General features: G+C 38.8%; 1 protein-coding gene across 2 annotated transcripts in view; it reads right to left on the bottom strand.

Annotated features, from left to right (window-relative positions):
- Nucleotides 1-12,773, bottom strand: part of LOC150085814 (neural cell adhesion molecule L1) — a 263,360-nt gene extending 250,587 nt beyond the window's left edge. For both annotated transcript variants that reach the window (XM_090373501.1, XM_090373502.1), the window contains exon 1: nucleotides 12,665-12,773. In XM_090373501.1, the coding sequence (XP_090229627.1) occupies nucleotides 12,665-12,749 (85 nt within the window). In that variant the 5' untranslated portion in view covers nucleotides 12,750-12,773. The remainder of the gene's footprint in view (nucleotides 1-12,664) is intronic.
- Nucleotides 12,774-13,117: the final 344 nt, after the last annotated feature.

Here is a 13,117-nt window from a genome sequence, read left to right as displayed (position 1 = left end):
TGGGACCAACTGATGATGTTACCAACAGCAAACTCAAAATGGGAAGCATTCAAGGAACTAATCTTGGTGGCTACCAGGCTTTACATACCAACTAAGAAATATTGTTCAAGGTTTAGGCCTAAATGGTTGTCAGATGGACTAATGAGACATGTGGCAGAGAAGAAAAATGCATGGGATACATACAAATTAATGGGTGACATGGAAGCCTATGATAGATATAAGTTGGTCTGTAACCAAGTCACAAAGGAGATTAGGCAGGCAAAGGCAGACTACGAAAAATCCTTGGCAAAGGATGCAAAGAAAAACAGAAAGGAGTTCTTTACATACTTGAACTCGAGAAGGAAAGGGATGAATCAGATTGGTCCACTGGATATTGATGGTTCAACAGTTGAGGAACCTGCTCAGGTGGCTAACAATCTAAACGAGTATTTTGCATCTACATTCACGCATGAGGAGTTATTCAGGAAGGAGAATGATGTAGGTAAAGTAAACATTGGCAGTGAGCTGGATGATTTTGTAATAACTGAGAGGAAAGTGGAGGAGAGATTGTTGAGGATAAACATAAAAAAGGCACCTGGGGTGGATGGGATCTATCCAGTTATATTAAAGGAGGCAGCAAAGGAAGTATGCAAACCCCTAGCCATAATTATGAGAGCTTCTTTGGACTCAAGGGAGGTACCCATAGACTGGAGATGTGCAAATGTAACCCCAATTCACAAAGGAGGATCAAAGGCTGACACAAGTAATTATAGACCTGTTAGTTTAACTTCTGTTCCAGGTAAATTAATGGAGGCACTGGTTAAAGAAGCACTGCAGGATCATCTAGACAAGAATTCAGTTATAGCTCAGACGCAGCATGGTTTTGTTAAGGGCAGGTCTTGCCTGACCAATTTGATTGGATACTATGATGTAGTCACAAAAGAACTGGATGCAGGGAATAACTTTGATATTATATATTTGGATCTTAGAAAGGCTTTTGATACTGTTGCACATGGAAGACTGCTGCACAAATTGGAGCAGTGTGGCATTGGAGGCAAATTGCTGCTATGGATAAGGGGATGGTTGAGTGGCAGAAGACAGAGAGTGGTAATCAATGGACACTGCTCAACGTGGACTAATGTTATTAGTGGAGTTCCTCAAGGTTCAGTGTTGGGTCCATTGTTGTTTTCGGTGTTTATGAATGATATTGATGATGGGATATCAAGTTTAATGTCTAACTTTGCAGATGATACAAAGGTTGGCAGGATCGTTAAGGACACTACTGACGCTATGCTGCTGCAACAGGATCTGGAAAGGTTGAACAGATGGGCTGAGAGGTGGCAAATGAAGTTTAACATTGACAAATGTAAAGTACTACATATGGGTAACAGTAACCCCAGAGCAATGTATCAACTCTGCGGTACTACACTGACAGTGGTGGAGAATGAAAAGGACCTGGGGGTAATTGTGCAGGCAGATATGAAGTTCTCTGAGCAGTGCAGACGAGCTGCAAGAGTAGCTCATGGTGTCTTGTCAATGATATACAGGAATTTTTCTAGCAGGGATAAGGAGGTGATTATTCCCTTGTATAAGGCAATGGTTAGGCCACATCTTGAGTACTGTATACAGGTCTGGAGGCCTCATTTCAAGAAGGATGTAGAGCTGCTGGAACGGGTACAGAGAAGGGCAACAAGATTAGTAAATGGAACAAAGGGTTGCTCTTACGAAGAAAGGCTTAAGTTTTGCAAATTACAGAGTCTGGAGACTAGGCACCGGCGAGGTGATCTGATAGAGGTGTATAAGGCTTTGAATGGTTTGAGCATGCTCAATGCCAATGGGATTCTTCATCTTGCTCAGAATAATCACCTCAGAGGGCATAAATTGAAATTGAGGAAGGACGGATGTCGGATAGAAGTGCGGAAATTTGCCTTTGGCCAGCGGGTGGTTGGTTGGTGGAACCGACTTCCATCACTTGTTGTTGAAGTTGATAGCCTAAACAAATTTAAAGCTCAACTGGACAGGTATTTCGAACGAACGGAGGGGTGAAATGGGAGAGGGGTTTTTTTTTTTTTTTTTTTGGCTGATGCTGAATAAGCTTGCTTTCTTGCATCATATGCCTCTACTAATGCTAATGCTAATAGCAGCAGCAATTTGCCCTTAATGCCATACTGCTCCAATTTGTACAGCAGTCTTTTATGTGCAACAGTATTAAAAGCTTTCCTGAAATCCAAGTATATGATATCAAAATTATTTTTTGCATCCAGTTCCTTTGTAGCCACATTGTAGTATCCAATCAAACTGGTCAAGCAAGATTTATATGCAATGCTGAGTTTGAGGTGCTGTTCAAGATATCAAAGGCAGATATTGTTGGAATATCAGAGACGCGGTGTCACATAGATATAAGGAATGCAGAAATGGAATTTGGGGAGTACAATGTGTACAGAAAGCATAGGCAGAATTGGGAGGGAGGAGTGTTTATGCTGTTGGTTAAGAAACAAAATCTAAGGAAGTGAATCCAGTTGACATTGGTGGAGTGCAATGTTGAGTCAGTATGGTGTGACATAAGCACCGGGAAAGCAAAATTGAGAATAAAAAACTGCACAGAGGAATAGTGGGCCAGTAAACCAGAGTGTCTTATAATGAGGAATTTTAATTTCCCAGATATTGACTGGAATTTGTGGGTTGGTCACTCACACACTAGCAAAGCTTTTGTGGATTTATTGGATGATTGTTTTCTACAACAGCATGTTCGGGCGGCAACTAGGGGGAGTAATACTCGATCTGATTATCAGTAATGATTCTTCATGCATCACGAATCTGCAGATAAAGGAACCACTAGGTGGCAGTGATCAGTGTGCTGATGTGGGATTTAGTTAAAGATGTAACTACCATCAGAAGTAAAGGGAAGGGTTTTTGCTTTCGTAAAGATGACTACAGTGGTCTCAAACAGTTTTTAAATTCTATACAATGGGACCAACTGATTATGTTACCAATAGCAAATTCTAAATGGAAAACATTCAAGGAAGTAATTTAGAAGCTACTAGGCTTTTTGTCCCAACTAAGAAATACTGGTTAAGGTTTAGGCCTAAATGGATAGCAGATGAGCTAATGAGACTCATGGCAGAGAAAAAAAATACATGGGATACAAATTATCAGGTGACACAGAAGACTATGGTAGATATAAGCTTGTCTGCAATAAAGTCGCAAAGGAGGTTAGGCAAGCGAACGCACATTATGAGACATCTTTGGCAATAGATCCAAAGAAAAACAGCAAAGATTTCTTTACTTAATTAAGTAAACTCTAGAAGGAAAGGGATGAATCAGATTGGTTCACTTGATATGGACACAAATGGTTCGATTGTTGATGATCCAGCTGAGGTAGCTGACAAACTGAATGAGTATTTTGCATCTATATTCACACTCATGTGTGAATATAGATGCATATTTGCAGCAAAGTGAAGGCCAGAAGCTTATCAAACTGCAGCAGGGAGCTAAACGATTTTTAAATAACTGACAGCAAATTGGAGAAGAAATTGTTGCAGTTGAACATAAGAAAGGCACCTGGGCTGGATGGGATCTATTCAGTTATATTAAACAAGGCAGCAAAGGAAGTAAGAAACCCTTAGCTGTAATTATGAAAACTTCCTTGGATTCAGAGGAGGTCCCCATGGACTCTCCAGTCCATGGGGTCTTTTTCATTTTCTACCACCTTAAGTGTGGTACCACACAGTTGGTACGTTTCTCTGGGGTTACTTCTACCCATATGCAGTACTCCACTAACGTTATTGGTGGAGTTCCCCAGGGTTTGGTGTTGGGCCCCTTGTTGTTTTCTGTATTTATTCATGATATTGATAAAGGTATATTAGGGATAATGTCCATGTTTGCATACGGTATGTGCAAATGTGTCCCAATTTACAAAGGGTGACACGCATAATTACAGACCTGTTAATTTTAGTTCTCTTCTGGGGGAAATAATGGAGTTACTTGTTAAGAAGCACTGCAGGATCATCTAGACAAGACTGCAGTTATTGTTCACACAAAGCATGGGTTTGTTAAGGGGTCTTGTCTGAAAAATTTGATTGGATACTATGATGTGGTCACAAAGGAACTGGATGAAAAAAATAATTTTGATATCATATATGTGGATTTTAGGAAAACTTTTGATACTGTTGTACATGGAAGACTACTATACAAATTGGAACAGTATGGCATTAAGGACAATTTGCTGCTATGGATAAGGGAATGGTTGAGTGGGAGAAGACAGTGGTAATTCTAAATGGAAAACATTCAAGGAAGTAATTTAGAAGCTACTAGGCTTTTTGTCCCAACTAAGAAATACTGGTTAAGGTTTAGGCCTAAATGGATAGCAGATGAGCTAATGAGACTCATGGCAGAGAAAAAAAATACATGGGATACAATATCAGGTGACACAGAAGACTATGGTAGATATAAGCTTGATAGATATATATGGTAGATATAAGATATAGCTATGGATAAGGGAATGTTTGAGTGGGAGAAGACAGTGGTAATTAAGTGACACTGCTCTTCGTGGACTAATAGTAGAAGTGGCATGTGATGCAAGAAAGCATGTGTATGAGCTTATGCAGCATCAGCCAAAAAAATAAAAAAAATTCACACCATTCCCTCCAAATGCCTGTCCAGTTCCTCCTTAAATTTATTCAACCTATCAACTTCCACAACGACAGATGGAAGTTTGTTCCAGCAATTAACCACCCGCTGGCTAAAGGTAAATTTCCGCACATCTATTCTACATCTGTTCTGTCTTTTCTTAATTTGAATTTATGCCCCCTTAGGTTCGTAATCTGAACAAGTGGAAGGATCCCATCAGAATTCAGCGTGCTCAACCCATTCGAGCCCTTATACACCTCAATCAGATCACCACGCAGGTGCCTAGTTTCCAGCCACTGCAATTTGCAGAACTTAAGCCTCTTGTGGTAAGAGGATCCCTTCATTCCTCTCACCAATCTTGTTGCCCTTCTCTGTACATGCTCAAGTAAGTCTACATCCTTCCTAAAATGAGGCCTTCAGACCTGTACACGGTACTCAAGGCCACTGCCTTGAGTACTGACCATTGCCTTATACAGAGGGATAATCGCCTCCTTTTCCCTGCTAGCAAAGTTCCTATATATCATTGACAAAACCCCATGACCTGCCCTGGCAGCCTGTCTGCATTGCTCAGAAAACTTCATATCTGCCTGCACAATTACTCCCAGGTCTTTTTCATTTTCTACCACCTTAATTGTAGTCTTGGTACGTTTCTCTGGGATTACTTCTACCCATATGCAGTACTCCACTAACGTTATTAGTGGAGTTCCCCAGGGTTTGGTGTTGGGACCCTTGTTGTTTTCTGTATTTATTAATGATATTGATAAAGGTATATTAGGGTTAATGTCCACGTTTGCATATGGTATGAAGGTTGGCAGGGTTGTTAATGACAGTATACTACTGCAAAAGGATCTAGAAAAGTTCAGCAGATGGGCTGAGAGGTGGCAACTGAAATTTAACATTGAAAAATGTAAAGTACTGGATATGTGTAGCAGTAACCCCACAGTAACGTACCAACTGTGCGGTACTACACTCAGGGTAGTGGAGAATGAATATGACTTGGAGTTATTGTGCAGTCAGATATGAAGTTTTCTGAGCAGTATAAACAGCAGGTCATGGGGTTTTGTCAATGATGTACAGGAATTTTGCTAGCAGGGATAAGGAGGTGATTATCTGCTTGTATAAGGCAATAGTCAGGCCACACCTTGAGTTCTGTATATAGGTCTGGAGGCCTCATTTTAGGAAGGATGTAGAGCTGCCTGAATGAGTGCAGAGAATGGCAACGAGATTGGTGAGTGGAACAAAGGGTTGCTCTTACCAAGAAAGAAAAGTTCTGCAAATTGCAGCATCTGGAGACTAGACACCTGCAAGATGATCTGATTGAGGTATACAAGGCCTCGAATGGTCAAAGCTGATGGGATTCTTCCTCTTGCTCAGATTACTCACCTGAGGGGACATAAATTCAAATTGAGGAAAGGCAATTGCAAAATAGATGTGCGGAAATTTGCCTTTAGCCAGCAGGTGGTTGATAGTTGGAACAAATTTCCATTTGTAGTGAAGATCAACTTAAATAAGTTCAACACAGAAGTAGACAAAGATTTGGAGTGAATAGATGTATGAAATGGGAAGGTGTTTCTTTTTTTTGGCTGATGTTAGATAAGCATGCTTTCTTGCATCATTATCTCCTATGCCTCCACTAATGAGCTGAAGATACTGGTATGGTAAAAGCAGATATATATATATATATATATATATATATATACAAAGGGTACTAGGAAAGTTTTGCAATATGACGCAACAATGAATCACAGGAAGCTGCTTGTTGCTGCATGTTGAGACATGTTCATACGTCCATAGTAGCCGCCGCGCCAAGTCGATGGGCTCAGTTATTCATTAGTAGTGAGAGTGTAAAGTGCTTGCGATGGCATCGTGGTCACGAAATGAGATAAGGACAGTTTTGCGGTATAATTTCGTGCGTGGTTTAACCATAGACCAGTGCTTAGAAGAAATTACTCTTGCACTAGATGATGATTGTCCCCATCGTACAACGATATTCAGGTGGTATAGAGAATTCCGAAGGGGAAGTTTCACTCTGGAGGATTCTGAGAGGCCGGGAAGGCCACGAACGTCAGTTACGGAGGAAAATGTTACTGCTGTGAGGAAAATGCTTGACGAAAACAGTCGAGTGACCTACCAACAGATAGAGGATACTTTGGGCCTAAATGCACCAGCAATTCGTTCGATTCTGCAAGATCATTTGCACGTGAAGAAACTTTGTTCTCTCTGGGTGCCGCATCAACTGACTGAAGAGCAGGTGACACGACGTGTGACTTGGTGCCGGGAGATGTTAAAAAAGTTTGATAAGGGACAATCTCGGTATGTGAACAACATCGTGACAGGTGACGAGACTTGGCTGTACTATTACGATCTGCCGACCAAGGCTCAAAACAAAGTTTGGGTCTTTGATGATGACGACACACCCGTAATTGTCAGAAAATCCCGATCTGTAAAGAAGAAAATGATAGCTGTATTTTTCAAATCGAGTGGAATTGTGGAACGTGTCGTTTTGGACACGCAGAAGACAGTCACAGCTAAGTGGTATACTGAACAATGACTGCCTAAAGTCATTGGATCTATGAAGAACCTGCGGCCAAAGTCAAGAATGGACACCTGGCACCTCCATCACGATAATGCTGCAGCTAACCGAGCCAAAGCCTGCACCGAATATTTGACCACGACAGGACTGAAACTTCTCGAGCACCCTCCCTACAGTCCAGACCTTGCTCCCTGCGACTTTGCACTGTTCCCGCATGTGAAAATGAAGCTAAAAGGGAGGCGGTTTTCCAGTGATGAGGACCTTCTACGGGCTTGGGACAACGAGTGTGCTTTACTCCCTAGTGAAACTTGGCAGAACTGGTTTAAAGATTGGTTTCGGAGGATGGAGAGGTGTATTGAATGTAGAGGAAATTACTTTGAAAAAATTAAATAAACAAACCTGTATTGCAAAACTTTCCTAGTACCCTTTGTATATACACAGGATTATTCAAAAAAGATGCAAATATAACAAATAACTCTCCGGAAGAATATTGGTAATATATCTTTTATTATGTTGTTTGTGCTTAATTATATCAATGATTGCAATGAGTATAAATAAATCAACGATCATGATAGAATATTTGATTTTTTTTTTCGCTCAATATACAAAATGATATCTGTGAGTCCTGAATTTTTAGAGACTACAAGAAAAAATATTCCTGTTCAATTTTCAGCAGTAATTCATCACCCATTAAAAATTTAAGTAAAGAAACCAATAGGTGTCAGAGATGATGTGATGCAGTTTATGTTGTATTTGTACACATTTTTGGGGTTCTTTTCAGTATGACCAAGCGATGTTGTTAAGAAATGCAAATGGGAAGTATTAATTGAATAATCATAACAGCCACTATGATTACTATTTAATTAAGGGATGTAATTGCATACAATGAATAAAAATTATCAGGGGGTCATGGAATCTAATAAGAAGAATAAATTAGTCACTTATTTTTATTTATTTATTTTTTTTGATTTGGTAGTTGTTGGCGCATCGGCTTCTGTGGCCATATTGCACCCTCACAAGGTTTTTGCAGTACTTTGATCCAAGCCCGAGGCGGGAATCGAACCCGCGACCTTTGGTTTGCCCGGGCAGGTACTTTACCCACTCGGCTAGCCCGGTCGGCTAGTCACTTATAAAGATATTCAAGGTGGAGACAGGAATGCTAAGGCAAATGAGATGAGAATGTGTGCAACAAATACTTTGCTTATGAGATGAAACATTTTGATCCACTTTATACTGTTATTAGCCAATTATGCAAGAAAGCAAGCTTATACAGCATGATTCATAGGGCTCAAGGCAAAATGGAAATTGGGGGGCCCATCTAAAAAAAATCAAACAACAAAAAAAAACAAAAAAAAACCTCAATTTCCAAATTAACTCCAACAATAGTTTAGTCATTTTTACTTTTGTGTGGAACAGTATCAGTAGTTCTTCCTTAAATTTATTCATACCACCCACTTCCACAATTGGATGGTAGTTTGTTCAAACAACCAATTACTCTCTGGCTGAAAGCAAATATCTATCCAACAACATCCTCAATTTAATTTTTTGACACTTCATATGTTGTGTCTGAGCAAGGGAAGAATGCACTTAGCTGACCATTCAACTATTCAAATCCCTAAATAATTCAATCATATCTCCTCACAGGTGCCTAGTTTCCTAGGCAAACTGATGCTGCAGTTTGTAGAAATGTAGCCTTTCTTGGTAAGAGTACCCTTTTGTTATCCTCACTAATCTCATTGACCTTTTCTTTACCTGCTCCAATTTTTCCATATCCTTTCTAAAATGAGGATTCCAGACCTAGTACTCAAAATGTGGTGTAACCATTGCCTTAAACAAGAGGACAATCACCTTCTTATCTTTGCTGGCAAAATTACTGTATATAATTGACAAACCCCCTATTAGCTGTCCTAGCGGCCTTTCATATCTGACTTCACAATTACTGGGGCTGTTTCATTCTCTACTACCCTCAGTATGGCACTACCCAGTTGGTATGTTATTCTTGAATTGCTGCCATCCTTATGTAGTACCTTACATATATCAATGTTAAATTTAAATTGTTATTTCTCAGCCCACTGCCTATTTTTTCTAAATCTCACTGCAGTAGCATACCCTGATTGTTGTTGTTGTTAACCATCCTGCTAACCTTCATACCATCTTCAACATCGTTAATAAATGACATATCAATATCATTAATAAATACTGAAAAACAATGATGGGCCCAGTACTGAACCCTGGTCCACTATTAATACTTGTCCAAGAAGCAGTGCTCACTGATAATCACTCTCTTGCTCTCTCTCACTCAACCACTCTTTTATCCATAACAGTACTTGTCCTTAACAGTGGTGCATTATACCTTCATGGGGCCCAAGGAAAAATGGAATTTGGGGGCCTCATCTAAAGAAAAAACTAATAAAGAACATTTTCAATTTCATTTTATTGTGACAATGAAAACAAATTATATGACATAAGAACTAAGTATAAAATTTCATCAAAATCGGTAAAACCAGTTTGGAAAAAATATATATATATAATTTTCAAATTAATCTTCAAGTAAAGTTTATTGACCTTGGCAGGTAGAAAGTTGATTCCAATTAAAATCGCTTAAAAAATATTAGTAAAAAACAGCAATGAGTTTTTAAACAGTGATTTTGGGGCCCCTTCTGATCGCAGCCCTAGACAGATGTCTTTTTTTGCCTATAGGATAACGTGCCACCGGTCATTAAGCTAAATTGTTTCAATTTGTACTGCAGTCTTTTATGTGGAACAATATTAAAAGATTTTCTGAAATCTAAGTATGATGTCAAAATTTTTTTGCATTCATTTCCTTTATTACTGTATCAATACTAAGTACTATCTAATCAGAATGGTAAGCCAAGATCATCCTTAACAAATCCATGCTGTGACCACTGTACAATTGTATTCCTGCCTAGATAGTCCTGCACTACTCCTTTAATACCATAGATTAGTAAGTATGGATAGTCAATTTCCACAAAGTGTTTGCAGTGGCTCGCTTGACAATTTGACAAAATGCTTATTTCTTTCGTGTATACTTAAGAGATGGTCGTTATTTTGAAAATATGAATAAATTACATCTGAGTATTTTTGAAAGAAATGAGCGATATATTTCTGGAACAACTGGCTGATTGATGTGGTGGGATTAAAAGATCAGCAACATATAAGAGGAGGAAAGACAAAGTGTGCTGCAGTTTTTAGCTCACTGCCAATGCATTCTACATGTAGCTATCACAAACCATGCTGTGGCACTCTATGGTGACAACATGGTGAATTTCTGAATTGTGGACTTCCTATGCAAATTTTGGTAACCTAACTTTAATATAATAACAGTTGTGTACAGTTACGTTACAGAAACTGATTAAAGTATGAAATGAAAATAAACAGATTGGCTAAATATGTGTAGCTCACTGCTGATGCATTCACCATGTAGCCACTGTAAATTGCACCGCAGCAATGTCTGAAGTGCACTGTGATTACTATGCACTTAGCTGAAATATCTCCTATAAGAGCCTATTTACCTACGTGAGTGGTGGTGCCAAAATCATTTTTGTATTTCTGTGGTCACCTATGGGAGATGACTATCTGTATTAATTTCTTAACCACCAACTCCATTATTTTCCATGGAACAGATTCATTAAGCATACATTAATACAAATCTTTAAATATACATTATGAAATATCTACATCTCAAAAGAGCAGGTTAGATGCTAACCTATAACCAAGTTCTCACTTAGAGATACCATATTAAATAATATAACAAGAATTTTGTTGTTAGAGAATTTCCGCCTCTTTTGGAAATCCTATCCATCGTTTTGCGATGATAGCACATTGCATTCCACTTTCCATTTTGAGAAACCTTGCCCTCCTTAATCAGCTTCAACTTCTCGAATATCCGCTACCAATTACTTAAATGCTGATTTCCAGGTAATTCTCCAGTGGTGCAAAGACAACTTAGTTGATTTCAATTCTTCTAAAACTCAGTCTTGTCTTATATCTCGCAAAAAGGATTCTTCTGCTCCTATGCTTATCTTTGGTGACACTCCAATTTCTAGGCAAGTTGATATATCTCTTTTGGGGATTGTTTGTTTGTTTTTTGGTTTTTAGGAGCATTAGCAACTAAGGCCATATTGGTCCGGGGATATGTGGTGGTCATTCCCTGACCTTTCCGCATCCTCCGTATTTGGTGGTCACGGGCTCGAACCCCGGTCTAATCAAGAAGCGTGTGCTACGCACTGCTGCTCCTGCCCACCTGGCTATGGAGGCGCCTTTTGGGGATTACCCTGACTTCTAATCTCTCTTGGCACAAGCACATTACAAATATTGCTTCCTCTGCATCTAAAAAACTTGGTTCTCTTTCGCTCTCGGCGTTACTTTTCTTCCAAACAGCTGTTCACCCTGTACAAATTGCAAATCTGCACTACCATGGAATATTGTTCCCACATCTGAGGTGGTGCCCCAAAACCTCTCTCAGGCTTCTAAATTCCATTTAGAAGAGGGCAGTTAGGTTAATTAATGACTCATATCTAATAGAGTCTCTCCACTCGCAATCTCATAGATGTACTGTTTCTGCTGCATGCCTTTTCTATAGATACTTCCATGGGCACTGTTGTTCTTAATTGGCTTCTATAATTCCTGCTCTCACTTTCAAAATACACCGAACACGTGCCGCCACCAGCCAACATCCATTTACTGCCCAACTTCAAACTCACAAAACCAACTTTTCATCTTCCTTCATATGTCTTTCCTGAAAATTACAGTCTACAGAAGTTCAAGTCTAATGTCAACAAATACATCCTCTCGTCTTCTCACCTCCAACCCAAGCACGAACCAATTACTATAGGTTCTAATACCTCTCGTGTTTGAGGTTTTCACAAAAAAAAACTTTTATCATGTACCACAATATTAAACTATGGTTTTGATAAAGTCCTGAACTGGAATTAGAAATGTAGTTTTCCCAAAAGAAGTCTTTATAGTAATTTTTCCCCCCAATAATGAATAACATTTAGCAAATTAATTTTTTAATTACAAGTCTGTAAAATTCACCGGTCCCCCCCCCACACAAGTCAGAGTGAAAACTCAAAATCCAAATGGCATATAACCACATTTGGCAACAGTTACTGCACAAACACCAAACGGTTAGTCCAAAAGTGAAATCTTTCTTGAACATCAGATTAAACTTTTCGATATAAAAAAACGGAACGAAACAGCTACGAAATGATTTTCTGAACTCAAATTCTAGAGCACAGAGAATTTCAGTTGAATCGAAATTCTAAATTCACCGTCTGAAAACTATCCCACGAAACTAAATCCCATAAATTTTGCTGACAGTTGCTTACATTGAGCATTTTCTAATAATGCAAAGGATTTACACCGTCAGGAAAGAAATAAAATGCCTTGCTCAAAAACTACCACAGCAGAGATGTTTCAGAGAAACTAATTATTAAAACAAATGCCTAACCAGATGTGCTAAATATAATGAAAGCTACACTATTCATTTATATAACTCACCGTCCACGAAATCCAAAATAATTACAAATATAAACAAAAAGTGTGAAATTAGTGGTGCCGCTAGAGCATTAAAACGTTTTGACATGACTATCACCACAACAGTAGAATCGCCATGCTACCAACGACTCTAGTGCTGCCATCTAATGGATAATTCGTTTAGAAATGTCATTAGATGTGACGTCACTTCTAGTAAAGCTTCTTCGAAAGTAGATGGTACTTATAATGATTTCGGATTCTTCACTTTTAGTCGCATCGTAAGTGTGATAAAGTTGTACAGGAATTGGTGTTTTATTATTACTTGTTTTTTTTTGAATTGCGGTTGTACTTGAGACTGTCGTTAGTATCAGTTTTAAATCATATACAAAAACAAAGGAATGTGAAAGTTTTTGAAAATGTTCTTTTTAAAATTTCATTTTACTTTGAATAAAGGTAAGTTTATTTATTAAGAAAACT

This window comes from Mastigoproctus giganteus, chromosome 5 (genome assembly GCF_048544385.1).
Source record: "Mastigoproctus giganteus isolate SK-2022 chromosome 5, ASM4854438v1, whole genome shotgun sequence".
NCBI classification, from domain to species: domain Eukaryota; kingdom Metazoa; phylum Arthropoda; class Arachnida; order Uropygi; family Thelyphonidae; genus Mastigoproctus; species Mastigoproctus giganteus.
The sequence above is the reverse complement of the archived record's forward strand: the minus strand, read 5'-3'. Positions and strand labels throughout refer to the sequence as shown.